The 26,220-nt window shown below is 39.5% G+C and overlaps 1 protein-coding gene across 1 annotated transcript; it reads left to right on the top strand.

The window, feature by feature from the left end:
- The first annotated feature begins 782 nt into the window (after positions 1 to 782).
- On the top strand, positions 783 to 11,490 carry LOC128006796 (myosin heavy chain, fast skeletal muscle-like). The gene is made up of 41 exons (XM_052592762.1): positions 783 to 878; positions 1,071 to 1,110; positions 1,586 to 1,804; positions 1,895 to 2,038; positions 2,123 to 2,279; positions 2,374 to 2,401; positions 2,550 to 2,655; positions 2,848 to 2,940; positions 3,080 to 3,143; positions 3,227 to 3,325; positions 3,432 to 3,535; positions 3,618 to 3,756; positions 3,879 to 3,997; positions 4,119 to 4,268; positions 4,348 to 4,518; positions 4,611 to 4,911; positions 5,040 to 5,107; positions 5,187 to 5,274; positions 5,372 to 5,489; positions 5,574 to 5,697; positions 5,802 to 5,938; positions 6,029 to 6,284; positions 6,377 to 6,619; positions 6,717 to 6,893; positions 6,980 to 7,125; positions 7,211 to 7,301; positions 7,438 to 7,827; positions 7,905 to 8,031; positions 8,232 to 8,350; positions 8,432 to 8,628; positions 8,712 to 8,895; positions 8,982 to 9,147; positions 9,231 to 9,355; positions 9,448 to 9,756; positions 9,873 to 10,076; positions 10,162 to 10,287; positions 10,373 to 10,543; positions 10,712 to 10,816; positions 10,887 to 10,982; positions 11,107 to 11,238; positions 11,374 to 11,490. The coding sequence occupies exons 3-41, from the start codon at positions 1,598 to 1,600 to the stop codon at positions 11,386 to 11,388; spliced, it is 5,796 nt and encodes a 1,931-aa protein (XP_052448722.1). The 5' UTR covers positions 783 to 878; positions 1,071 to 1,110; positions 1,586 to 1,597; the 3' UTR covers positions 11,389 to 11,490.
- Positions 11,491 to 26,220: the final 14,730 nt, after the last annotated feature.

Genomic DNA, 26,220 nt, shown 5'->3' with positions numbered 1-26,220 from the left:
GTCAAATTTATGTTAAAGTATAGACTACTTTGAATAAGTGCAGACTGTATGACCATAAATTAAGTTTAAAGATGCTTTACATTAAAATACAGAAACACTGCAGTAAATAGTCATAAAATAACAAATGAATGGATCACTGAATCTTTCCCCTTGTCAAGAAAGATAGTTTATTCATCCCAATCATAAAAAGGATCAGTTTGCATCAGGTATAAATAGACACTTTAGTGCCCATAAACTGGCAGTGAACTATCATGGCATTTTTATGAGAGAAATAACATAACGATCTGACAGTCAATCGTTACTTATACAAAGTTGCATATCTGCTATATTAAATGAGAAAACAGAAAATTAGATCTCAGATATGTAATTTATATGTTTTGATATTATTCCAATTTAAACTGCAGCAAAAATAATTCCCTAAAATATAATTAATAATTTCATTTCCCAATGAAGATAATTAAAACCAATTACAGTCCTATGCCTATGCAGAAAGGAAATTACTTTTCTTGTCAGTCAATTTAAATGAAAGAGTATAAATGTATATATGTAAAAAAAAAATATGTAAACGTGTAAATGTGAAAGTATTATATGATGATTTGTATAAAAGATAACTATATTTAAATCTATCATGTAACTGAATCCAAACGTGAACATCTTTTTGAAGTACTGTGTTGTCAAATTCATGTGATGACCATAACTGTGTTAAAGGCTGTCATATATGTTGATATCTCAGAATAGATGTAGCTTCTTACCATAAAATAAGACTCTTAAAGCTTGTCTATATATAGACTCTGCTTGGTGTGCAAAACTGACCTCAATAAAAGCATGGAGGAGAGCATGACCAGGCTCAGAGGAGACTAGTGGCATTCCAACTTGTGGTAAGACGCTGCAGTATTTTGCATTTGATGTTGTTATTTGTGTGAGTTTGTACTAGACAAACTGATATGACAGAGGATAACGTCAGTAATAAGATAATATTTTAAAATAAAATAAACATTTATATTACATCCACATTCACGTAAACCATCTATTTCTAAATGTTCTTAATGTTTAACTGAATTTCTTGGCAGGGCTGTAGAAAATTCATCTGGGTGTCAAGAAGCAGGAAAGGTAGGTGTTAAATATACATTCTGTTACTGCATTAAGGATTTTATTGAATATTAGCATGTCTGTTGTCAAATGGATGTAGACTGATTATTGTAGATGTGCTGATGTTTTTGGATAAATGAGTTCTAAGTTTTTTTATACTTCTCCAATAGCATATGTTAAGTGGGACTCGTGATACTTTGTACGCATAGCATATGTGCACTGTGGTACACAGAACTGAAATAAAAATAAAACATTTCTTGATTTGTGTAATTTGGTAATTAAAAGTTTAATTTTTGTTTATTACAATGTACCAGAAAAAAATGCATCTTGTGACAACAGAACTAATCAAGGACAGCATCAATTAACTAATGTGTTCACATTTTCTTTTTATTATTTTAAGAAGCTTTTTATTTTTTAATAGACCTGACTTACATAAGAACCAAGTTATTTAATTGATCCAAAAAGCACTACAATGTTTCTTTTTTACAAATTTTAGTGAGCCGCCACCATGAGTACAGACGCGGAGATGGCCATTTATGGCAAGGCTGCCGTTTTCCTTCGGAAGCCTGAGAGGGAGAGAATCGAGGCTCAGAACAAACCATTTGATGCCAAGAGTGCCTGCTATGTGGTTGATGTTAAAGAACTGTACGTCAAGGGAACCATCAAGAGCAAAGACGGTGCCAAAGTCACTGTTACTGTGAATGACACTAAGGAGGTGAATTTTTAACATTCCATGAAAACTAAAACATATTTCATTTTACATGTTTTTCGGGTCTTTCTGAAATCCAATGTATGAAATTTACAGGAGAAAGTTGTTAAAGAGGACGAAGTCTTCCCAATGAATCCTCCCAAGTATGACAAGATTGAGGACATGGCCATGATGACGCATCTCAATGAACCCTCTGTGCTGTATAACCTCAAAGAGCGTTATGCCGCATGGATGATCTACGTAAGTTCTGGAGCAAAGTAAAACAGCACGGATGTTCATTTTGTCAGTTTCGTTGCAATCTGACCAGGTCTCTGCTCATTTCAGACCTACTCTGGATTGTTCTGCGCAACTGTGAATCCCTACAAGTGGCTCCCAGTGTATGATGCAGAAGTGGTGGCTGCCTACAGAGGCAAAAAGCGTATGGAGGCCCCACCTCACATCTTCTCTGTCTCTGACAACGCCTATCAGTTCATGCTGACTGGTAAGACCTTATGGAATTTAATTATATAGATTTAAATAATAGTTGCTGTTAATAAAAGAGATTTACTGGACATTGTACACATTGCAATCAACAGATAGAGAAAACCAGTCTGTCCTGATTACGTAAGTTTTTTTCATTTCCTTGACTGTGACAATAAATGAAAGTATAAGTTTGGCAAATATAAAGTACACACACACACACACATATATATATGGAGATGTTTGCAAAATAGAATGTAAGAATATACTTCTGTATTCTTTAATAAACCAGTGGAGAGTCTGGTGCTGGAAAGACTGTGAACACCAAACGTGTCATCCAGTACTTTGCCACAGTTGCAGTTCAGGGTGATAAGAAGAAAGAACCCAGCAAAATGCAGGTATGAGACTATGTAAAAAATATAAGTGTTCTTAAAAATATAAGTATATTTTTCTGAAATATAGACAGTAATATATAAACAATATTTAATATATTGAATTTGTGAAATGGCTACAAAGAGTATTTAGAAGTAAAACAACAAGAACAACAACGATAATAATAATGATGATGAATAATCTTTCAAATATCACAGGGCTCTCTTGAGGACCAGATTATTGCTGCCAACCCTCTGCTCGAGGCTTATGGTAATGCCAAGACTGTGAGAAATGACAACTCCTCTCGTTTTGTAAGTTCACCACTTTATATTTACATACAGTACAGTTGGTCAGTTGTGTTGAATTTTTCTATACAGTTTTTTATGAACTGTTTTAAAAGCTGGCTTCTTTTGCACAGTGGGAACTCAAAGGTTATTTTGCTTCAAACAGGGTAAATTCATCAGAATTCACTTCGGTACATCAGGAAAACTGGCTAGTGCTGACATTGAGACATGTAGGTGGACATGATTTCATTTACCCATCCTGCACGTTTGTCTTTGTCACTCTTCAGATGATTGTGACACATTCTCTCAACAGATCTGCTGGAGAAGTCTAGAGTGACATTCCAGCTTCCAGATGAGAGAGGCTACCACATCTTCTACCAGATGATGACCAACCATAAGCCTGAGCTGATTGGTAGATGCACATATTGCATTCAGTGTATCAATGCTAGATAATAATTATTGTAAGATACTTAAAAACAACAACAACAATAATAGTAAATGCTCTGTGTGTTTTACAGAAATGACGCTCATCACCACCAACCCCTATGACTTCCCCATGTGCAGTCAGGGTCAGATCACAGTGGCAAGCATTGATGATAAAGAGGAGCTGATGGCTACTGATGTGAGTCAATGCTGTGTGAATATGAACATATTATATATAATTATGACTGATCAACGAGCTTATTCTACTCTGTAATTTCCAGTCTGCTATTGACATTCTGGGCTTCACTGCTGAGGAGAAGATGGGCATCTACAAGTTCACTGGAGCTGTGCTCCATCATGGTAACATGAAGTTCAAGCAGAAGCAGCGTGAGGAGCAGGCTGAGCCTGATGGCACAGAGGGTGAGACTAAATAATACCAATGTTTGTCATCACACACACTGCTTTGTTTTGAGAGATCCATGTTTTAGTTTTAGAGCAAGAAATATATGTTTTTTTGTTGTTGTTGTTGTTCTAAATCACAGAGGCCGACAAAATCGCCTACCTTCTGGGTTTGAACTCTGCTGATATGCTCAAGGCTTTGTGCTACCCCAGAGTCAAGGTCGGAAATGAGTTTGTGACCAAAGGCCAGACCGTGCCACAGGTATGTAGTAACATATTTCTAGCTTGTCCTTGTATTCAACCTGAAAATCTTCAGTCAGTCTGACTATTTACTTTAAAAAGCAAACATTTTTACTCAAATATTCACTCTGTTCTGCTTACAGGTTTACAACTCTGTAAGCGCCTTGTCCAAATCCATCTATGAGAGGATGTTCTTGTGGATGGTCGTTCGTATCAACCAGATGTTGGACACAAAACAACAAAGAAATTTCTTCATTGGTGTGCTGGATATTGCTGGCTTTGAGATCTTTGATGTAAGAATGATTCTTTTATCATTTCTCATGACAAACTGTGTCATATTCAGGAGTCGGTAAATGTTTTTTCTTCCTGCAGTTCAACAGCATGGAGCAGCTGTGCATCAACTTCACTAATGAGAAACTGCAGCAGTTTTTCAACCACCACATGTTTGTGCTGGAACAAGAGGAGTACAAGAAGGAGGGCATTGTTTGGGAGTTCATTGACTTCGGGATGGACTTGGCTGCTTGCATTGAGCTCATTGAGAAGGTTTTTAACTGGTTTATGAACCTATCAATTTCCATTTTCCATTCTCAAAAATTACTAATTTGTAGCAATAAACAACATTCTTTTATAAACAGCCCATGGGTATCTTCTCCATCCTTGAAGAGGAGTGCATGTTCCCCAAGGCTACAGACACTTCCTTCAAGAACAAGCTGTATGATCAGCATCTTGGCAAGTGCAATGCTTTCCAGAAACCAAAGCCTGCCAAAGGCAAGGCTGAGGCCCACTTCTCCCTGGTCCACTACGCTGGAACTGTGGACTACAACATTGCTGGTTGGTTAGACAAGAACAAGGATCCACTGAATGAGTCTGTTGTGCAGCTTTACCAGAAGTCTTCTGTCAAACTGCTGGCTAGTCTCTACCCACCTGTTGTTGAAGGTAATGAGGGAAAAAAGTGTTACTGATAAAAGTAAAGACATTAATTTAACCAACCTTTCATTCAGTTTTGCACTTTCTTTCTTGTTTTTGCATTTAATATGTGTTAATTTGTATTTTTATCTCAATAGAAACCGGTGGCAAGAAGGGAGGAAAGAAGAAGGGTGGTTCCATGCAGACTGTGTCCTCCCAGTTCAGGGTATGACGCACAGCAATTGTATTTGCTGTATTTGAGGGGAAAAAAACAAAGCATGATGTCCCTTTTCTGTTCCCCACAGGAGAATTTGGGCAAGCTTATGACCAACTTGAGGAGCACTCACCCTCACTTTGTGCGTTGTCTGATTCCTAATGAGTCCAAGACTCCAGGTAAAGTACTAAAGGGCTAACAGATATTCCGGCATTAATACAATATTCAGTATTAATCTTAATTTACCTAGCTCATGTTGTAAATGGTTCCCTACAGGTCTGATGGAGAACTTCCTGGTTATCCACCAGCTGAGGTGTAACGGTGTGCTGGAGGGCATCAGAATCTGCAGAAAGGGCTTCCCCAGCAGAATCCTCTATGGTGACTTCAAGCAGAGGTAAATGGGAACACGTGAAAACACCAATTACGATATGAGGCTCTTAATTAAAAAATATGAAGGACTTTGATCAATTTAACACAGATACAAGGTGCTGAATGCCAGTGTAATCCCAGAGGGGCAGTTTATTGACAACAAGAAGGCTTGTGAGAAACTCCTGGGATCCATAGATATCGATCATGACCAGTACAGATTTGGACACACAAAGGTTCATATTCTACTTTACAGCCTTTCAAAGATTTCTTATTCATGATTATTAAGCCTATACAGGTAAATCAATATCCTTTGATTTGCTGTTATGTATAAATGTAGGTGTTCTTCAAAGCTGGTCTTCTGGGTACTCTTGAGGAGATGCGTGATGAGAAACTGGCTGCTCTGGTCACAATGACTCAAGCTCTTTGCCGTGGTTATGTGATGAGGAGGGAGTTTGTGAAGATGATGGAGAGGAGGTGAGTAGTGTCATAAAGAAAGATGACTATGATAACTGTGTGAATGGTTAATAATGTTGATTATATAATTTAATTATGAATTATTCATAGGGAGTCCATTTACACCATCCAATACAACATCCGCTCATTCATGAATGTCAAACACTGGCCATGGATGAAGGTTTACTACAAGATTAAGCCTCTGCTGAAGAGTGCTGAGACTGAGAAGGAGCTGGCAACCATGAAAGAGGACTTTACAAAATGCAAAGAAAATCTTGCCAAGGCTGAAGCCAAAAAGAAGGAGCTTGAAGAGAAGATGGTGGCACTGCTGCAAGAGAAAAATGATCTGCAGCTGCAAGTGGCTTCTGTGAGTTTTCCTGATTGAATTAACTGAATTTTGGCTCCATTAAAAATAGCAATGTGGTTTCCAGTGATTATAGCGATCTATTTTCCTAACAGGAATCTGAGAATCTCTCAGATGCTGAGGAAAGGTGTGAGGGTCTGATCAAGAGCAAAATCCAGCTTGAAGCTAAACTCAAAGAGACAACTGAGAGACTGGAGGATGAAGAAGAAATCAATGCTGAACTGACAGCCAAGAAGAGAAAACTAGAGGATGAGTGCTCTGAGCTAAAGAAAGACATTGATGACCTGGAGCTGACCTTGGCTAAAGTGGAAAAGGAGAAACACGCCACTGAGAATAAGGTTGGATTAAGATAAGATTTAATATTTATTTTATATGTTTATATATAATCTTTATTGTTGGAAAAAATAAGCTCATTTGGAACAAAAAATCCCACAGGTCAAGAACTTGACTGAGGAAATGGCATCTCAGGATGAGAGCATTGCCAAACTTACAAAAGAGAAGAAAGCTCTCCAAGAGGCACATCAGCAGACCCTGGATGATCTTCAGGCAGAGGAGGACAAAGTCAACACCCTGACCAAATCCAAGACAAAACTTGAGCAGCAAGTTGATGATGTGAGTTCCTAATTAAACAAGTCATTAATATGTTAAATTAACAGGCTTTTTGCCCTGAACATATTTTATATATCATTTTCCCATAGCTTGAGGGCTCTCTTGAACAAGAGAAGAAGCTCCGCATGGATCTTGAGAGAGCAAAGAGAAAGCTTGAAGGAGACCTGAAATTAGCACAAGAGTCCATCATGGACCTGGAGAATGACAAGCAGCAATCTGACGAGAAACTTAAAAAGTAATTAAAATATGAAATCTTTTATTGAAAACTTTTTTGTTGTTGTGGTATTGTTTTACAATCACTTATTATTGAATACCCACAGGAAAGACTTTGAAACAAGCCAGCTGCTCAGCAAGATTGAAGATGAACAATCTCTGGGTGCTCAACTCCAGAAGAAGATCAAGGAGCTTCAGGTATTTCTTAAAATAATTTTCACTAGTATATATATATATATATATATATATATATATATATATATATATATATATATGTTTCAGGAAAAGATAAAATAAAAATTAATAAGATTTCATTAATTACTTGCCACTGTAGGCTCGCATTGAGGAACTGGAGGAAGAGATTGAGGCTGAGCGTGCTGCTCGTGCCAAGGTTGAGAAGCAGAGAGCTGATCTCTCCAGGGAACTTGAGGAGATCAGTGAGAGGCTTGAGGAGGCTGGAGGAGCCACTGCTGCTCAGATCGAGATGAATAAGAAGCGTGAAGCTGAATTCCAGAAGCTGCGTCGTGATCTTGAAGAGTCCACCCTCCAGCATGAAGCTACTGCTGCAGCCCTCCGTAAGAAGCAGGCAGACAGTGTGGCCGAGCTGGGAGAGCAAATCGACAACCTCCAGCGCGTCAAGCAGAAGCTTGAGAAAGAGAAGAGTGAATACAAAATGGAGATTGATGATCTCTCCAGCAACATGGAGGCTGTTGCCAAAGCAAAGGTTGGTAATTTTATTTGAAAAGTATATAATACATGTCTTGACGTTTTTCAGACATCTAATGACTTCTGTATTTGCAGGGTAATCTTGAGAAGATGTGCCGCACCCTTGAGGACCAACTTAGTGAAATTAAGTCCAAGAATGATGAGAACAACCGCCAGATAAATGACCTCAGTGCTCAAAGAGCAAGACTTCAAACTGAAAATGGTAAAGCAATGACAATCATGATGAAATCAATACTATTTCACTAGTTATTGAGTATGGTTTATCAAGATTATTTAGCACTGCATATCTGACAAAGTCTTAATAGAACAAGCACACATTTAAATTTAGCTTTCAAAGAGTTTGTTTATATATTAACTAAAAGAGATATTGCACAGTCTGACAGTGAATCTAAATCTAAACAGGTGAGTTTGGCCGTCAGCTGGAGGAGAAGGAGGCTCTGGTTTCTCAGCTCACCAGAGGCAAACAAGCTTTCACTCAGCAAATTGAGGAGCTTAAGAGGCAGATTGAAGAGGAGGTTAAGGTAATACAGCACGATCAGTACAAACACATATTTTCCACTTACTATATAACAAAGCTAATATTATGTGTATTTGTCTCCTAGGCTAAGAATGCACTGGCCCATGCTGTACAATCAGCCCGTCATGACTGCGACCTGCTCCGTGAGCAGTTTGAGGAAGAGCAGGAGGCAAAGGCTGAGCTGCAGCGGGGAATGTCAAAAGCCAATAGTGAAGTTGCTCAGTGGAGAACCAAATATGAAACTGATGCCATCCAACGCACTGAGGAGCTTGAAGAGTCCAAGTACATAGATTACTCAATAATATTCCTGATTCTCACAGTTATTTCATAGCTTTGAATACAATGCAATGTGTAATGCTTAACAGGAAGAAGCTGGCTCAGCGCCTTCAAGATGCAGAGGAACAAATTGAGGCTGTGAACTCTAAATGTGCATCTCTGGAGAAGACCAAACAGAGACTCCAGGGTGAGGTGGAGGACCTCATGATTGATGTGGAGAGGGCCAACTCTTTGGCTGCCAATCTTGACAAGAAGCAGAGGAACTTTGACAAGGTACAGTTTCTCTTTTAAAATAGACTGCAATGGGCTTTATTGAACATGTCACAAATTAAACCTGCCCCAAAATATCTTCACCAAAGGTCCTGGCAGAATGGAAGCAGAAATATGAAGAAGGTCAGGCAGAGCTGGAAGGAGCCCAGAAAGAGGCTCGTTCACTCAGCACTGAGCTGTTCAAGATGAAGAACTCCTATGAGGAGTCTCTGGATCAGCTGGAGACCCTCAAGAGAGAGAACAAGAATCTGCAGCGTAAGAATGAAACATAATGAAGTAAACATATATGATTTACTGAATGTTCAGAATGACACAGATTATATTTTTCCTTTGTACAGAGGAGATTTCAGATCTGACAGAGCAGTTAGGTGAGACAGGTAAGAGCATCCATGAGCTGGAAAAGGCCAAAAAAGCAGTGGAGACTGAGAAGTCAGAGATTCAGACCGCCCTGGAGGAGGCTGAAGTGAGTATCTGGAGATTAATTGTAATTTTTGCTAAAATCATTATACTGTGTTGTTCATTCTGAAATGTAAATTTTGTTTTTATTATTAATAGGGCACTCTGGAGCACGAGGAGTCCAAGATTCTCCGTGTCCAGCTTGAGCTAAACCAGGTCAAGGGTGAGGTTGACAGGAAGCTTGCAGAGAAGGATGAGGAGATGGAGCAGATCAAGAGGAACAGCCAGAGAGTCATTGAATCCATGCAGAGCACTCTGGACTCTGAGGTCAGGAGCAGGAATGATGCCCTGAGAATCAAGAAGAAGATGGAGGGAGACCTTAATGAGATGGAGATTCAGCTGAGCCACGCCAATCGCCAGGCTGCTGAGGCCCAGAAACAGCTCAGGAACGTTCAGGGACAACTCAAGGTAAGTGATTCTCTTAGACTTTAAGTTGCATTATGTTTGTATAATCTAACCTTTGTTTAGAAAAGACCAACAGAAAGCACACTGCTAGTTTATTGTAAAGCTATTGTTCTGTTCAGGACGCCCAACTGCACCTTGATGATGCTCTGAGAGGACAGGAAGACATGAAGGAGCAGGTGGCCATGGTGGAGCGCAGAAACACTCTGATGCAAGCTGAGATTGAGGAGCTGAGAGCTGCTCTGGAGCAGACAGAGAGAGGCCGCAAAGTGGCTGAACAAGAGCTGGTGGACGCCAGTGAGCGTGTCGGACTGTTGCACTCTCAGGTAAGGGCATATTGTTTTTACAATGAAATTAAGGAAATTGAAAGCATCATTTAAAATGTTCATGCTGTTGCTTTTCATGTTGCAGAACACAAGTCTCCTGAACACCAAGAAGAAGCTTGAGGCTGACCTTGTTCAGATCCAGAGTGAAGTTGACGATACTGTACAGGAAGCAAGAAATGCAGAGGAGAAGGCCAAGAAGGCCATCACTGATGTGAGAAACAGTAGTTGCCAAATGTTTCACAAGACATGTGTCCTGAAAAATGTGGATCTAATCAATTTGTGTAATTGTGCAAAAGGCTGCAATGATGGCAGAAGAGCTGAAGAAGGAGCAGGACACCAGTGCTCACCTTGAGAGGATGAAGAAGAATCTGGAGGTTACAGTGAAGGACCTGCAGCACCGTCTGGATGAGGCTGAGAATCTGGCCATGAAGGGAGGAAAGAAACAACTCCAGAAACTGGAGAGTAGGGTAAAGATTTTTTTTAATTTCATATAAAATATAATTTTAGGATAAAATATCAGATGTTGTTTAGACTTATTCCTAAAATTAAATCACCATCTCAGCTTCCAAAACTAGTTAACAGGCAATATCTACTCAGGTGTACACTTGTCTGAAAACTTTTATGTGCTTTTAAAGGTCCGTGAGCTTGAGGCTGAAATTGAAGCAGAACAGAGACGTGGAACAGATGCTGTTAAGGGTGTCCGTAAATATGAGAGGAGAGTGAAAGAGCTGTCTTATCAGGTATGATCATACCAGACCAATTCCACAGATTTATCAATACAAATCTATTAAATATTTTTATTGTTTGTAGACTGAGGAGGATAAGAAGAACATCAACAGACTTCAGGATCTGGTTGATAAGCTGCAGTTGAAGGTCAAAGCCTACAAAAGACAGGCTGAGGAGGCGGTGTGTTACATTTATTTTAACATTTTGACACATTTGATTATTAATTAGTTATTTATTAACTGGTGTGATATCACTGATGTACCACAGCTTAGTTGATAAACATGGTCAAATTGGTACTCTTTAGGAAGAGCAAGCCAACTCTCACATGTCCAAGTTGAGGAAGGTGCAGCATGAGCTGGAGGAGGCTGAGGAGCGTGCCGACATTGCTGAGTCTCAAGTCAACAAGCTCAGAGCCAAGAGCCGTGATGCTGGAAAGGTCAGTTGCATAATAGAAGAGTCTGAACTCAGTACAGTCATTTTTTTCTTGCACTTACTGAGAACAAACATGCAGTATTCAGCTAATGTACTTATTATTTACATGACTTCTTTATGTCCTTTTTTTCTGTCTCAGGCCAAAGAAGAGTGAAACCCTCAAACCTGTTGGAAGCCTCTACTGAAGTCATATAATATGATTGTTCTGTAGATTTGCATTTAATATTCCTTTTGAAATAAATATTTTGTCACTAGATATTTGTTTTGGAGTGATCTTTAAAGGATATTTATTCATACATAAACTAATTTAAAAAATGACTATCATTTAAATACTAAAATATTCTAAAGTTCTAATGCACATTATACCTGTTTCAAGAATGAAAAAAGGTTGTTCATAAAGGTTCCCTCCACTCATGCTAGAAAAATAGTAAGTTAAACTACAAGTTGGTTATTTAGTGGAATTTAGCTGCCAAAAGGGTCAGAGGTTCAAAGAATATTAGATTTACTAAAATATATTTTGCTCATAAGTCATGGGTTTGGTTCTCAAAAAAAAAAAAAAAAAAAAAAGCCATGAAATGTATACAACGTATTGAATGTAATATGTGTTGCTTTGGATAAAAGTGTCTGCCAAATGTAGACTATAAATGTAAACGTTCAGGTGGAAATTCTGCCATGATACCACTATTTCCAAAAACAAAATGGAGCAGTTGAATTAATATCTTGGAGGGCACAATAGTGGACCCCCCTGATTAAATGGATAGTTCACCCAAAAAATTAAATTTGATGTTTATCTGCTTACCCCTGTAACATGGAGTCAGAGACGTTTGGATCCATTTGCAGTATTTATTAGAGAATGGTCAGATAGGGAGAATTCAGGTAAGAGCATCAAGTGGGATATCCAGAATCAATAACAGGCGCCAGAGTATCACAGGTGGTATATACAATCCAGAGTCAGACACAGAAAAAACAAACACTAGGGTAATGCTCGGAAATGCTGGACGGGGCTTAACAAGACTTCACAATTATTGATAGTACAGTACACAGTACACAGGGAAGTGGTAATGGGGAACACCTGGTGGTGATTAGCCCTAAGCACAGGATTCTGGGAAATGGAGTTGGAAATGGGTCCTGAGTGAGTCCTGAGTGGAGTGCCCTTTACTGTAGTTCATGGGCACTACAGCTGACGATTGTGACAACCCCAGTGCATCCAAGATTTAGGTGACTTTGTTTCTACAGTAGAACACGAACCAAGATTTTTTTACTCAAACCGTTGCAAACCGTCTTATGTAAGTGGATTGGAATCGAGGCTAAAACATACAATAAAACTAAAAGAAAACATACACAAACAAAACCACATTAAACCCCGCGGCTCGTGACCATACATTGATGTGTAAAGACACAAAACGATTGGTCTGTGCAAGAAACTGAACAGTATTTATATAATTTTTTTTTTTACCTCTGATTCACACAATGTCCAAACTGTTAGAACTCTCCTGAGCACATTCTCAGCAGCAGGCATGATGCTTCTTCTTCCTCTTGCTTTATGAAGGATCACAGACTCATAAGTGCATTGCCGTCACCTATCTCTCAAATGGACGATTGACACTGCCTACAATCTCAATTAGGAGTGTCAATGGTCCAAAAGAAGAAAATCAATAATAATAATAATAATAATAATAATAATAATAATAATAATAATAATAATAATAATAAATTATACATATAACCACGTAGATATAAAATTGTACATCATCAAAAGTGCAAATTAAAAAAATGGTAGAAAATCAATATCTTCATTAACTCCTGGGGAATTAGTCACCCAGAACATATGAATTCATACACGCTGGACCACTGTTTTTCATTATAATATATATTAGGGCTGGGCAAGTTAACGTGTTATTATCGCGCGTTAATGCAAGTTGTTTTTTATATTATGGAAGTCCTTTGCTCACTGGTTCTGAATACACATAGGTCTGCAGACAAATCATGGGTCACAGGAGGGAATGCTCCCAACCAAATTATTTAGGCTTAAGCAACTTTGGCACTGTCTTTGACGAACGACAAGCAATAGGCCGGATGTCATGGAGTTCCGATCATATGCATATGGGAAAAATTCACACACTATTTCTGTGAACTGGTGCTTTAGAATAATTATAGCAGAAACTATTATTTTATAATTATTAAATCAGAATTTACATTGATTAGCCCCATAAAACCTATTTTGGGGGGTAATTTGATTTGTGCGATGCATTGATACATTAATTATATTCTGTAAAATTATTCATTTTACCATGGTGAATATGCAGAGGAAACGGTTGCTGCACGACCGGTTTGAAAGTTGTACAGAAATAGTATTTAAAGAATAATGTTTCGGTGACGTCACCGTATGTAGGGCTGGATGATTATGGCCTGAAATCAAAACCTAGATTAATTGAACATTTTACCTCGATTACGATTAATGAACGATTATTTCGTTTCTGTTTTGTTTTTTTGCCCTCATAGTTGACTGACAAGGTTTGTACTGTAAATATGATTGACTATTAAAGGTGAGATATTTTTTCCTATTGAAAGAGAGATCTGTCATCATAGCTCACTATCAGCAGTTATTTTATGTTCGGAACCTTTCTTGCAGATTATTGCTCAGTGTAAGAGATGAATAAAGATCAGATAAAGATCAATTAGCACAGTACCATTACGAGTGACTGCGTGTGTGAATTAGTCATACCGTCTCTATATTATTGTGAAGCTTTGGGTTGTAAATAGCCTAGTTCCTTTAAATGTAGAAAAATATGCTATAATAAAGTTTTGAGATTCTAAGCTACTTTAGTGATAAATCACAGGACAGCGCTGACAACTAGTTTCTGCGTTCCTCTGTGTGTGCAATCCAGTGTTAATTTTGACACAAAATTTTAATTTAGTTTTAGTCTTAGTCTTTTGACTATAATTCTTTTTAGTTTTAGTCATCTGATTTGTTTTAATTTTAGTCTTATTTTAGTCGACTAAAATTGCTTGGTATTTTAGTCGACTAAAATAAGACTAAAATCAATAACAGATTTACTAGACAATTTTTTACAGCTGGTATAGGAAACAAACTTAACCAAAATATATAAAACACAAATTCAACTTTATTTCAACACAACTAAGTCTTTATTTCGATTCAAAAGCTTTTATGCAGCAACAAACACTGTCATGATAATGTAATTAATAACTAGCTGCCAATTGACCATCAATAAAAGAAAAATAACGTTAGGTCCAGGACCTTAAAGCTTACAGCTGAGCTGAACAATAAGTGCATACATTTAAAGTAAATATTTAATAAGTTGGCAGCTAGGTGGATAAAAAAAAGTAACAAGATTTTATAAGGTATTCATTTGTCTAGCAATATTGTATGTTTTAAATACTACAATATTGCTAGATTTGTATGTATAATGATAGGATGTGAACATTCATGTTTCACATGACTAATATAGAAATATTTGTGATATTGTCAACAAGTAGAACATTATAAAATATACTAAACATTAGTATTAATCAAATGTATTTATCATGATATTACGTATTAGTATTGTGCTCTCATCTAACTTGAAGAAGGGGCTATTTTACAGTACTTTTCAGTTCGTAATATTTAATGCTACAACATCTACGCACTGCAGTCTTCCAATTTTGCTTAGCTCAATAAACAAAAGAACATCGTTGTGAAATTACATTTGAGAAAATGTCCGGGTGGCTCGTCTGTAAATGTCTTTTCAAATTGGTGGTGTTCTTGCCACGAATGAGTGCTCCGCGTGCTTTACGCTTTGTTTTGTTTTGTTCGTTGTCAAACGTGAAGTGAGCTGTGGACATTTTGTCGCTCTTTTAGACATCACCTCTTCGAATGCCGTCTTCCCGGGAGCTCATTTAAAAACTGAAAACCTTCGCTTCACGTCTCAATAAGTCAGGCTCGGATTGGTTCTCTTCTCTAATGCAGTCTGTTCCGTTTTGCCGGTTCTTTTGTTCATTCCTCGCATCTCTCCCGTCTGCTGATTTGATTTTCGTCACAGTCTATTTTCGTCTCGTCCTTTATTCGTTGACGATAATGTCAATCAATTTAGTCATAGTTTTAGTCTCCATCAGTGCCTTCTATTTTAGTTTTCGTTTCGTTTTCGTCCGCAAAAATATATTCGTCACGAAAATAATGACGAAAATATTTAGTCAACGAAATTAACACTGTCGTCAGCGTCCTACAGGACAAGGCTTAAATCTCCTAACCCCAACTCCATGGGGAAGAAATCCTCTAGGACCACCTGCTGGAAGCGAAAAAGGATTTGAAGCTACCTTAGGGACATAGTCAGGCCTTGGTCACAGATAAGCCCCTTTCACACTGCACGTCGGACCTGGCAAATTGCCGGAACATTGCCGGGTTGCCTTCTGACAAACACGTCTCTGGATTGATTCCGGCATTGAACCCGGGTCGTGGACCTAGTAACATTGCTGGGTTCAGTCCTGGAACGAGCACTATGTGAACAAAAGCCAGATCGAATGCCATGTCGTAGTGATGACGCACGTTATCGCGTGACTCTTTTGCCGGCTGTTTTGAAGGAAGGTCAACGTTCGCGACAAAAAAATATGTGCAAAGTGTAATGAAACACAGATCAGTTTGTTCCTCACTTTCTGCGCTGACGCTGAGATCGTTTACTAGCTTGAGTGAAAGTATAACGTGCCTAAAGTTTTCAACATTACACGTCATGCCCTGATTTCACGTGTCGTTACGGGATCTTTACGGGTTGTGTGTGAAAGCACGCACATATCCAGGCTAATCACTGGCAGTGTGAAAGTGCAAAATCTAGTGACCTGGGAACAATTGCTGGAACACTTTACCTGTGTATTTGCTGGAATCGCAGTGTGAAAGGGGCTCTAGTGTTGTCACGGTACCAAAATTTCAGTATTCGGTAGGGCTGTAATCGGGCCTTAAAAGTTAGGCCCGACAGGGCCCGAGCCTGACAAGTACATTTTGACTGACAGCCTTTTAAAAGCCCGAACCCATTTACAGCCCAACATTATTCAAATTTGTGCATGCACACCGCTCTTTTGTTTTATGTCAAGAATGAGTCATTTATACATGTTTTAACATAATTTATTAATGACTAATGTAGGCTATAGGCCACTAAAAAATTGGAACAAAGAAATAAAACAAGTAGTAAAACACTTAGCCTATAAACAGGCCAATGCACCAATAAAATGAATCTTTCCTAACAAATTAAATTAAGATAAATTCTAAATTAAGATTGGCAATGACAAAATTCAAATAAAGGCTCTGCGGGATTTGCTTGGCACTTCTCTCCACAATTCGGCCTCAACGTGATGGTGAATAGTATCTGAAATTTAATAAAAGAATAATGCCAACATTAGCCTATTTACTCTGTCTAAATCATGCATTTAAGACTCAATTAATATTTAGTTACAAAAATATTAAATATTAATATTGAATATTAATATTAAAAATGAAAAACCTTACTTACCAAGATTAGGAAAATGATTGAATCCACTGTTGATGGTTTCGGTGTGGTCCTGCACTCGCCCCTTTTGCCTGAGGAGGAGTGGGTTAGACTCCTGAGAGCTCTGGGTCTCGTATCTCCACATCTAGTGCACCTGCAGCCATGGATTGGAGAAGAGTGCGGGCATGAGCATGTACAGCAGTCTTGTCTGAGTGTGACAACATTCTCAGCTGGTTACATTTTGGCCAGAGGAATGTTGCGATCTTGTAGAGGTCCTGTATTATCACTTTACATGCGAGCCAGTCTGTGTGCCTTTTACGCATGATAGCTTGCCGAGGGGAGTCTAGGGCATTGCGCTGACAGTCGCGTTTCAGTTTCTCACACCAGAGACATACAAGATTAAGTGTTGGATACTTGTCTCCCTCAAGCTCCCGCTGTGCTTCATAGAACGGGTTCAGAAAGTCTATCAAAAAGCCCAGTGTGTCATAGAGTAAGGAGGCCTGTCCAACAGAAGCCTATCATCAGTTACCGGTGAGAGGGAGTTCTCTTTTCCAGATCCCGAACCCATGCAGATGGGCAGGTCTCGCCTTTCACAGCAGGAGAAGCAGAGATGCAGAGAGAGAGGTTTGTGCTTGTACTGTGGAGCGGCCCGTCACGTCGTTCTGTAAAAGCCGGTGCCCGCCAGTAGGTAAGAGGTTGCTGATGGGTGGGGCAACTTAATAAATCCTCTCTTTCTGTCATGTCGCTACCGGTAAGGCTGATACTCCATTGTCTAAATTTTGACTGTGAGGCTCTGGTGGATTCGGGGGCTGAGGGTAATTTTCTAGACATTAATGTTGCGAAAAGACTTAAGATACCTATGGTGGAACTCGCTCAGCCCATCTCTGTGGTGGCACTAATAGGTCAGCCATTACCCTCCATCACACATTCCACAGTCTCAGTTAAACTCATCACCTCTGGACAACACACTGAGAACATTGACTTTCTCTTAACTGACACTCCTGCTGCTCCTGTGGCATACCTGGCTAGTGCTCCATAATCCCCACATAAACTTGGGGGAAAATTCTGTCTTGTCCTGGAGTGAATATTGTCATGCGTCATGTCTGTTGTCTGCATGTTCTCCGGTGTCTTGTTCTGTGTTTCAGGATGATCACACTGACCTGTCTAACGTGCCACGTGAGTACCTCTATCTGAAGAGAGTGTTCAGTAAGTCTCGGGGCGGCTTCTCTACCTCCGCATCGTCCCTATGACTGTGCTATAGAGTTATTGTCAGGTACGTCTCAGTCTAAAGGCAAATTATATTTGCTTTCCAATCCGGAGAGGGAGGTCATGGAGAAATTTATTTCTGATTCTCTTGCAGCCAAGATCATCCGCCCCTCTTCGTCCCTGTATTGACTATCGAGGGTTGAATGACATCACGGTGAAGAATACTTATCCTTTGCCGCTGATGTCGTCAGCCTTTGAGCGTCAGCAGGGGGCATCATTTTTAACAAAATTAGATCTCCGTAACACTTATCATTTGGTTCGCATAAGAGAGGGGGATGAATGTAAGAATGCTTTTAATACCCCCAGGGAGCACTTCGAATATCTTGTTCTTCCTTTTGGCCTTTGTAACGCCCCTGCGGTATTCCAAGCACTCATAAACGATGTGTTGAGAGATATGGTAGATCAGTTAATATATGTCTATGTGGATGATATACTGATATTTTCTCATTCTCACCAGGAACATGTTTAAAACGTCATGGCAAGTGCTTCAGAGGCTGTAAGAGAATGGGCTTTTTATCAAGGCATAGAAATGCATTTTCCATGCACAGTCTGTTCCTTTCCTGCGATACATCGTCTCGGCCGAGGGGGTGCGCATGGATACCGACAAGATTGAGGCAGTGGTAAATTGGCAAACCCCAGAGACTCATAAGGCCCTGCAGAGGTTTCTGGGCTTTGCCAATTTCAACTGGCAGTTTATTTGCAATTTCAGCCAGCTAGCCGCTCTTTTGACTTCTTTAACCTCCATCAAGATTGCCTTCAGCTGGTCTAGTGCAGCAGAAGCTGCATTTTCCAAACTGAAAAGCTGCTTCATTTCAGCTCCAATCCTTCATTGCCCCTGATCCTTCCCGGCAGTTCATGGTGGAGGTTGACGTGTAAGAGGTGGGGGTTAGCGGTTCTATACCAGCATTCCCTCACGGACTGCAAGCTGCATCCTTGAAAGTATTTTTCTCACCATTTGTCCCACGTCGAGCGTAATTATGACATTGGTAACAGAAAGCTGTTGGCAGTCAAGCTCGTTTTATGAAGAGTGGCATCATTGGTTGGAAGGTTCAGGGGTTCATTTTTTTGTTTGGACCGATCACAAAAATCTTGAATACATCAAGTCCGCTAAATGATTAAACTCTAGGCAGGTTCGGTGGGCTCTTTTTTTTATTTTTCTATTTCTTATCGTCCAGGTTCTAAGGATGCGTTATACCGTATTTTTGATGTTTCGGATCACCCATCTTTTACCGAAGCCAGTGTACCACAGAATGTCTTTATTTCTGCAGTACGTGGGACATCGAGTCGAAGGTTTCCACAGCCTCGCAATGGGTAACGCCCCCGCCCGGATGCCCACCGGGTCGGTTGTTTGTTCCAGATGCTTTAAAGTCCGAAGTTATCAGATGGGGTCATTATTTCAAGGTAGTTTGCCATCCTGAGGTTAATCGTACCATGTTTCTCGTTAAACGGTTTTGGTGGCCAGCCATAGCCCGTGACATTCGTCTTTTTGTTTTGGCTTGCTCTGTCTGTGCTGTTTCGAAGTCTTCCAATCGACCCCCTGCTGGACTCCTTCAGCCGTTGTTAGTTCCTTCGAGACCTTGGTCCCACATTTCGCTAGATTTCATTTCAGGTCTCCCTCCCTTATAGGGAAACACAGTGGTTTTGACCGTGGTGGACTGGTTCTCCAGAGAAACAGCAATTGCTGTCATAGATCACGTTTATCATTTGCATGGCATCCAGATGGACATGGTCTCTGACAGGGGGCCTCAGTTTGTTTCCAAATTTTGGAGAGAATTTTGTGAATTACTGGGGGTGACTGTTAGTCTTTCTTCTGGATTTCATCCTCAGAGTAATGGTCAGACGGAGAGGGCCAACCCAAGATCTAGAACGAGTGTTGTGATGTTTGGTTTCTCAGAACCCCTCCTCTTGGAGCCAGCAGCTCATGGGTTGAGTACGCACATAACTCATTACCAGTTTCAGCTACGGGCCTATCGCCTTTTCAGTGTAGTTTAGGGTACCAGCCACCACTTTTTCCAGAATTGGAATCCAAAGTCGCGGTCCCCTCTGCCCACGCATTTATCCAGAGGTGCCGACACACCTGGACCAGTGCCAGATTGACCCTGCTACGGTGGGGGCGTGCACCAAGGTTCAGTTCGATCGCCACCGGTCGAAACCTCCCTCCTACGTCGCACGTGTGGCTTTCATCAAAAAATATTCCTCTCTGATCCTTCAGTAATAAGCTTGCGCCCAAATTTATTGGCCCATTTACTGTCACCAAAATTATTAGTCCAGTGGCAGTATGCCTCAAACTCCCTCCGGCGTACAGGAGAATTCATCCGGTGTCTCATGCTTCTAAATTACAGCCTGTTTTTCATTCACCCATTAATTCGCAGGTCCCGCCATTCTTACCTCACACTTTGTATCTCGTGACTCGATCATTGTGTCAATTTCGTAATGTCATTAAAGTTTTTAAATTGGCAATCACTTTTGATAATTACAATCTGGCAAACAATTTGGCTCTAAATGGCTAAGATCTGTAAATGGGTAAGCCTGGGGGTGTCCACTTAGCGACCAACAATGGCAGCAATGTGTCCTTGTATTGAATTAAAGACGGCGCTGGCCGCAAAGCCGTTTAGTCCATGTCATTTTTTTTATTCTGCAAAACTTAAGCCCATTTTACATTTTGCCTGACGTGGCTATATCAGAAAAAAAATTGACTCCCACGACAACTCATTATGGAGCTGCTGGACCTTCTCAGACCTGCGCTTGCCAGGCTTACGCAGTGGAATTTAGCTTTAAGCCCTGAAGTCCAGCTTCTTGCAGCACTAAGTTTTTTTGCTAGAGGGAGCTCTCTCGCGGTAGTGAGAGAGGGCTATGGCCTAAGTAAAACCTTAGTTTGAAGGTGTGTCCACACCGTCACCAACGCCCTTCTGCGTCATGCCAGTGATTACATCCATCTGCCGTCAACACGTCAGGAGGTCCAGTAGTTGCAGCAGGGCTGTCATGCCATTGCTGGCATCCCCAGCGTCTTGGGCCTGGTGGATGGCACACTCATCCCTATCGCCAATCCATCAGTGATTGATCAGGCGTACATATCGCGAAAGGGATACGCAGCCATAAACGTGCAGGTTATAGTGGACCATAGGGGTGTGATCTCCGACCTGGTGGCAAGGTCCAGCAAAACTTCAAGTTCCTCTGAAGAGAAGCTTGGTTCCCTTTTTTTACGTTTCTTCCCCACCATATTCTATATCTAACTCTCTCTCTCTGTGCATTGTAGATAGGTTGCTTTTTATTGAAAACATTAACCAATGACAATCAATTCCGCATTAAACAGAAGTAACTGCAGCTGCTTGCCAATCAATTCTGATTGTAAAGTACCTTACCATTAATATAAAACTGTATTACATCATTTTTCAGAAGTCGTTAACCCATGTCAAGAAGCAGCACAAGTGGCACAACGGGATAAGGAGGGTGGATGATTAGCGAAGTATACCTGGTTCGTCTATCTGTCAAAACATATTGTGTGAACATATTACTGACCATTTGATCATTTCATTTATAGTCTATATTTTTCTGATAACTTAAACTATGTTAAAATAAATATTAACAGAATAATTTGAGGAATGTTTAATTTGCATAGAACGTGTTGTCTTAATGCTGCAATGCACCTTCGCGTGAAGTCGAAAATCGATTCCTGAGCAATCAATGCCAACTAATTCAGCACCATTACTTGGGACAGCGCCTTTGTAACATCTGACGTAAGAGGCAGCGTGTTAAGAAGCTTCCTAAGGGACACTTCGGGGAACACACTTAGGAACATAAACAACTTTGGAAAGATATATCTTTCGAGTCTTCTTAGCGCGCTAAGGGTGTACTCACACTAGCCCGTTTGAACCGTGCCCGAGTGCGTTTGACCACCAAAGCGCGGTTCGTTTGACTAGTGTGAGTGCTCCGAATCGTGTCCGGGCTCGGCTCGAATAGCCGGCCCTGGCCCGCTTGGAACTAATAAAAAATACAAAAAATCTAACATTTTTTTAAGGTTTAATGACACAACATTTCTTCCATGTTTTATTTTTAATAGTAAATAAAAAAAGTTAAGTTAATTTTCAATAATTAAAAGATATGCACTTAATTCATCTGTCAACTTTATTGTCATTCTTCACAGTACAACTACAGACAGACAAACAATGGGTAATATTTAAATGTTTATTTTTGATGCATGCATTGCATTCTATGCATTTAAAAAATAAAAATATTTTTTTTCTAAAAAAGGAAACTTAGTTGTTCATTTTAAGAGTCTTATTTTCTCTTGCATAATTAATATTGCACTTTAATTAAGCAAAAACACATTTTATCCGATTAATCTTTGGTAGAATTAAATAATGGTACATTTTTGGTAGAATACTAAATTACTAAAATATTCGATTCGACAGCTACAGCCCTACTCGCACAACTCCAAGTTTGTCCACGAGCTGCCATGCTAAAGTTCAAACGGTCAACAAACACTTCATCCCATACATCCCATAATGCATAACGCAGCTGACTACGACGGCTGGTTTAGTCCATAAATTATCAGTACTTTTTGCAGTTGGGTCTGTTCGAGGTCAGATCACGTTCTCACCAAAAACGGGCCACTCCAGAGTTCGTTTGAAAGCATACGGAGACCACCTCTTCATGCAGGTCTCGGTAATCTTGTTTGGTCCGCCTGTAGTGCATTAATTTTGATAAATAAGTCGCACCTGACTTTAAGTCGCAGGACCAGCCAAACTATGAAAAAGTTTGACTTATATTCCAGAAAATATGCTAATTTAAAAAACACACACTTTTTATCACTAAAAATAAAACCAATGCCATTCTTTATACTTATTTACAGTTGTGTTCAAAGATTTTCTAAAAGTACAAGTTCTACATATTTTTGGTAAATAAAGGGGATTTGCTATTAAAATTAAAACATAGAAGAAATATTGTGTGATTTATTTATTTAAAAAATAAGTTTATTAATTTTTTCAACTAGCAGTATCGCATACATTGTGCTAAATAATAGTAATATTTCTAGCACAATGCCTTTATGTAAAAATGAACTTTTATTTTGTAAATTTCAACGCAAACCTTGGCAATATAATCGCCATTGGCTATTCAAATTTTTTGTTTACTCGCCAGACTGTTAAAATGAAAACGAAAGGAGGCAGTGGTATTTGATATGAATGTATTTGTTTAAAACTCAAATCTGTGGTTTATTTATAAAGACAGCGCCTATTTAAAAATGTGTTTCGACGATCTCGGAGACATGTTCTCCACGTGATCAGCGGGAGCTCAGTGATCATCTATCCACCGAGAAGCAGCCTCACCTCGGCTAGACCTTCTGATATGTGCCGCTAGCTCTGATGTCTCTTTAGTGTTTAAACATAACATATAATTCGTTTTGGGTAAATCTAACAGGTCATCTTTGGTCTGTATTCAATTTATTTATATGTTAAAATGAAAATAAAAAAGGCAAATTTATAATATTTCGTCTCATTGCTTTATATATACACATATCCCTTAACTAAGTACATTTCTGCAGCTGTTATTATGTTTAAATGAAAACGAAAGGAGGCAGTGGTATTTGATATCCTATTTCGTTTTATTGTAAATATACTGAAAGGAAAATTGCACTAGCAAGGGCGAGCTGACTGAAGTTATCAAGTACGCTGCTGTTTGCAGAATTACCGGACTTGCGTCATCGCGGACATCACACTCTTGAGTCGAATGCACAAAGTCCGCACTACCAGAGGAGGCATGTCCAAAATCAGCGTACTTTGTATTGAGTAACGCGGCAAACCTACTTCACCAGTCTATTTGCCTAATCTTCCCGGTACTTTACACCGCCGTGGAAACACAGAAAGCAACAGGTCTGGGGGGAAAAAAGTTCCTGGTAAAAAAAAGTTCCTGGTACAAATGTTCCGGGTAATTTCGGTGGAAAAGCGGCACTAGTCAAAACGCTGTTTCAGTTACGTCATTACTGGAGGGATGTAGTCCAAACGGTCCCCGATGGTTGTTCGTTGTAGGTGAATTCTGTTAAATAAAATATCTCGCTTGGCATTGAACTTCAGAATTTTAAAGATATTATTTATACTCTAACAACAACATTACACAATAACTAAAGTTTAAAACATGGGATCATGAAGAACGGGACCTTTAATGAAACATACGATACTCACCATAATCCATCATTTAGAACTAAAGATATATTTCATAAAGCTATAACACATTGAAAAGAATTAGGTCATGTTTTTTAGCAAAGCATCTCGTTAGCCAGGTCGCAAGTTCCATCGTTACCAGCGTAGTTCAACGATTCTGTGTTTCCCGAAACTATAATTCAAACGAACATTCGTAAACTTGTGTCGTTGGAACGACAGCTCTCCACCTGTGGTTAGAAGCATAGTTCATTGTTAGTTTGCTGTGTCGACCTAACTGATTGCGCCACACCTGGGCTGTGTTCTATTCAGAGTTATCGACCCTATGCCCTATTACTTTAGAAGATTTCACCAACCACTTTGAGTGATTTAAAATACTTAAAAATTGTGTTTAAAGTTTATTATCTAATTCGCCTCCTTTATTTTTTATTACAAATTCAGTTTGAAACTATATAGCAACATGGCCTTCTCAATTATTATCCCTTCGAAGGGCTCTCTGAAAGCATCAATCATGCCGATTGGGACGCAGCCATCGTTTCGTTTGTGCGAAGAAACGTTGAGTTTGTCGAGTGAGTTATCTTTGTAAAAACATTCCAAAAGACTTATTTGTCATGTAGAAATATTGGTAAAACAGTGTGTTAGAGGTTTTCACTTACATTAAATGTTACCACTAAAATCACAGTATTTTTATAGTAAATGAATGTACTAAAATAAAGTAACAAAAATGTATAAATGAGTGATTTTGTTGTTTTTACAGAATTATAAAATTGAATACTGTCTACAAATGTGTTTGTGTGTGAATGTACGTATATATATATAGAGAGAGAGAGAGAGAGAGACACACACACACATACTGTTTGCAAAATTATTTTTTGTATGTGTTTTTAAGTGTTCATTTATTGCATATCACCTAATATTTAACAGATTTTATGTCAGATTAAAGAAATGGTTTAAACTGCAGTGGTGGCTGGATGCTGCACAGGTGTCAGAAGGTATGGGCGAAGAGGATATCCTCTGTCTCCCAGCAGCCAGCTATCAACAAAGCCATGCACCCTCTTCAGCCACCTGCAAATTGCAGAAGTGGCCCACCAAAAGAGTCATGTGTGCTTCCATCACCCATCCATCAGGCCATCACCCACCACCTCCATAAATTTCCAACAGCATAATAATGCAATGTAGCCTATCTAACAACTCAATTTAAAGCGTTGTTTCCACTGATCTATCTAATTCTATATTATAGATCAGTGGTTGTTTCTTCTTATTGCCCTCTGAAGATATGAAGCCTGATGTTAGAGGACCAGGCAGGAGGGGGCCTGATGTTGGAGGGCCAGACTGGAGAGGGCCTGATGTTGAAGGGCCAGACTGAAGAGGGCCTGATTTTGGAGGGCCAGACTGGAGAGGGCCTGATGTTGAATGGCCAGACTGAAGAGAGCCTGATGTTGAAGGGCCAGACTGGAGAGGGCCTGATGTTGGAGGCCTGAAATTTGAAGGCAAAGGCCTGGTTAATACACATGTACTGTATACCTCCAATGATCCTTCCATTGCAACAGGCCCCAGGATGGCCAAAACTTTCTCTTCCTCTGTAGGGAGAGGAGGAACTAATTGATTCCCCATTAGTCTTGTTTGCTTCCCTCTTACGTGCCGCAGCCCTCCGTTTTGTCCCACTTGTGAAGTCCCTCCATTTATTCCTGACTTCTTCTGGGCTTTGTTCATTTCCATAGCCAGCATCAATTATTTTTTGAGTGATTTCTTTTCAGGTTTTATTTTTGTCAGCATTTGTAATGCTATTTTTCAGCTATGATAATAGCTGGACTTTAAAAATTTATACCGCCTCCAAATGCTTTTGTGTGTGTATTGGTGTGTAATTTTCATTAACACATGGCAGAATGGCAAGGAGACTGAATTTGGAAAAATTTACCAAAATAAGCAACAAGTGTCCACAACAGTACATAACAGTTTTACAAAACCTATCTTTTTCAATTGTGGTTAAGTAGCCTACTAATATTAAATAAAAAATAGTATTTATATGAAATTGTGAATTTAGTGACATTGGGATCAGAAAAGAGCACATCATTAACTCTGTGTGTGTAT

Source organism: Carassius gibelio, chromosome A5, assembly GCF_023724105.1.
Source record: "Carassius gibelio isolate Cgi1373 ecotype wild population from Czech Republic chromosome A5, carGib1.2-hapl.c, whole genome shotgun sequence".
Lineage (NCBI taxonomy): Eukaryota > Metazoa > Chordata > Actinopteri > Cypriniformes > Cyprinidae > Carassius > Carassius gibelio.
Note: the sequence above shows the minus strand (reverse complement) of the source record. Positions and strands in the feature narration are given on the sequence as shown.

Bases quoted from the DNA above. Each gene is read 5' to 3' on its own strand.
- LOC128006796 (XM_052592762.1), top strand. From the start codon at position 1,598: ATGAGTACAGACGCGGAGATGGCCATTTATGGCAAGGCTGCCGTTTTC. The intron at 6,894-6,979 runs GTGAGTTCCTAA...ATTTTCCCATAG, and splicing joins TTGAGCAGCAAGTTGATGAT to CTTGAGGGCTCTCTTGAACA. The intron at 7,828-7,904 runs GTTGGTAATTTT...CTGTATTTGCAG, and splicing joins AGGCTGTTGCCAAAGCAAAG to GGTAATCTTGAGAAGATGTG.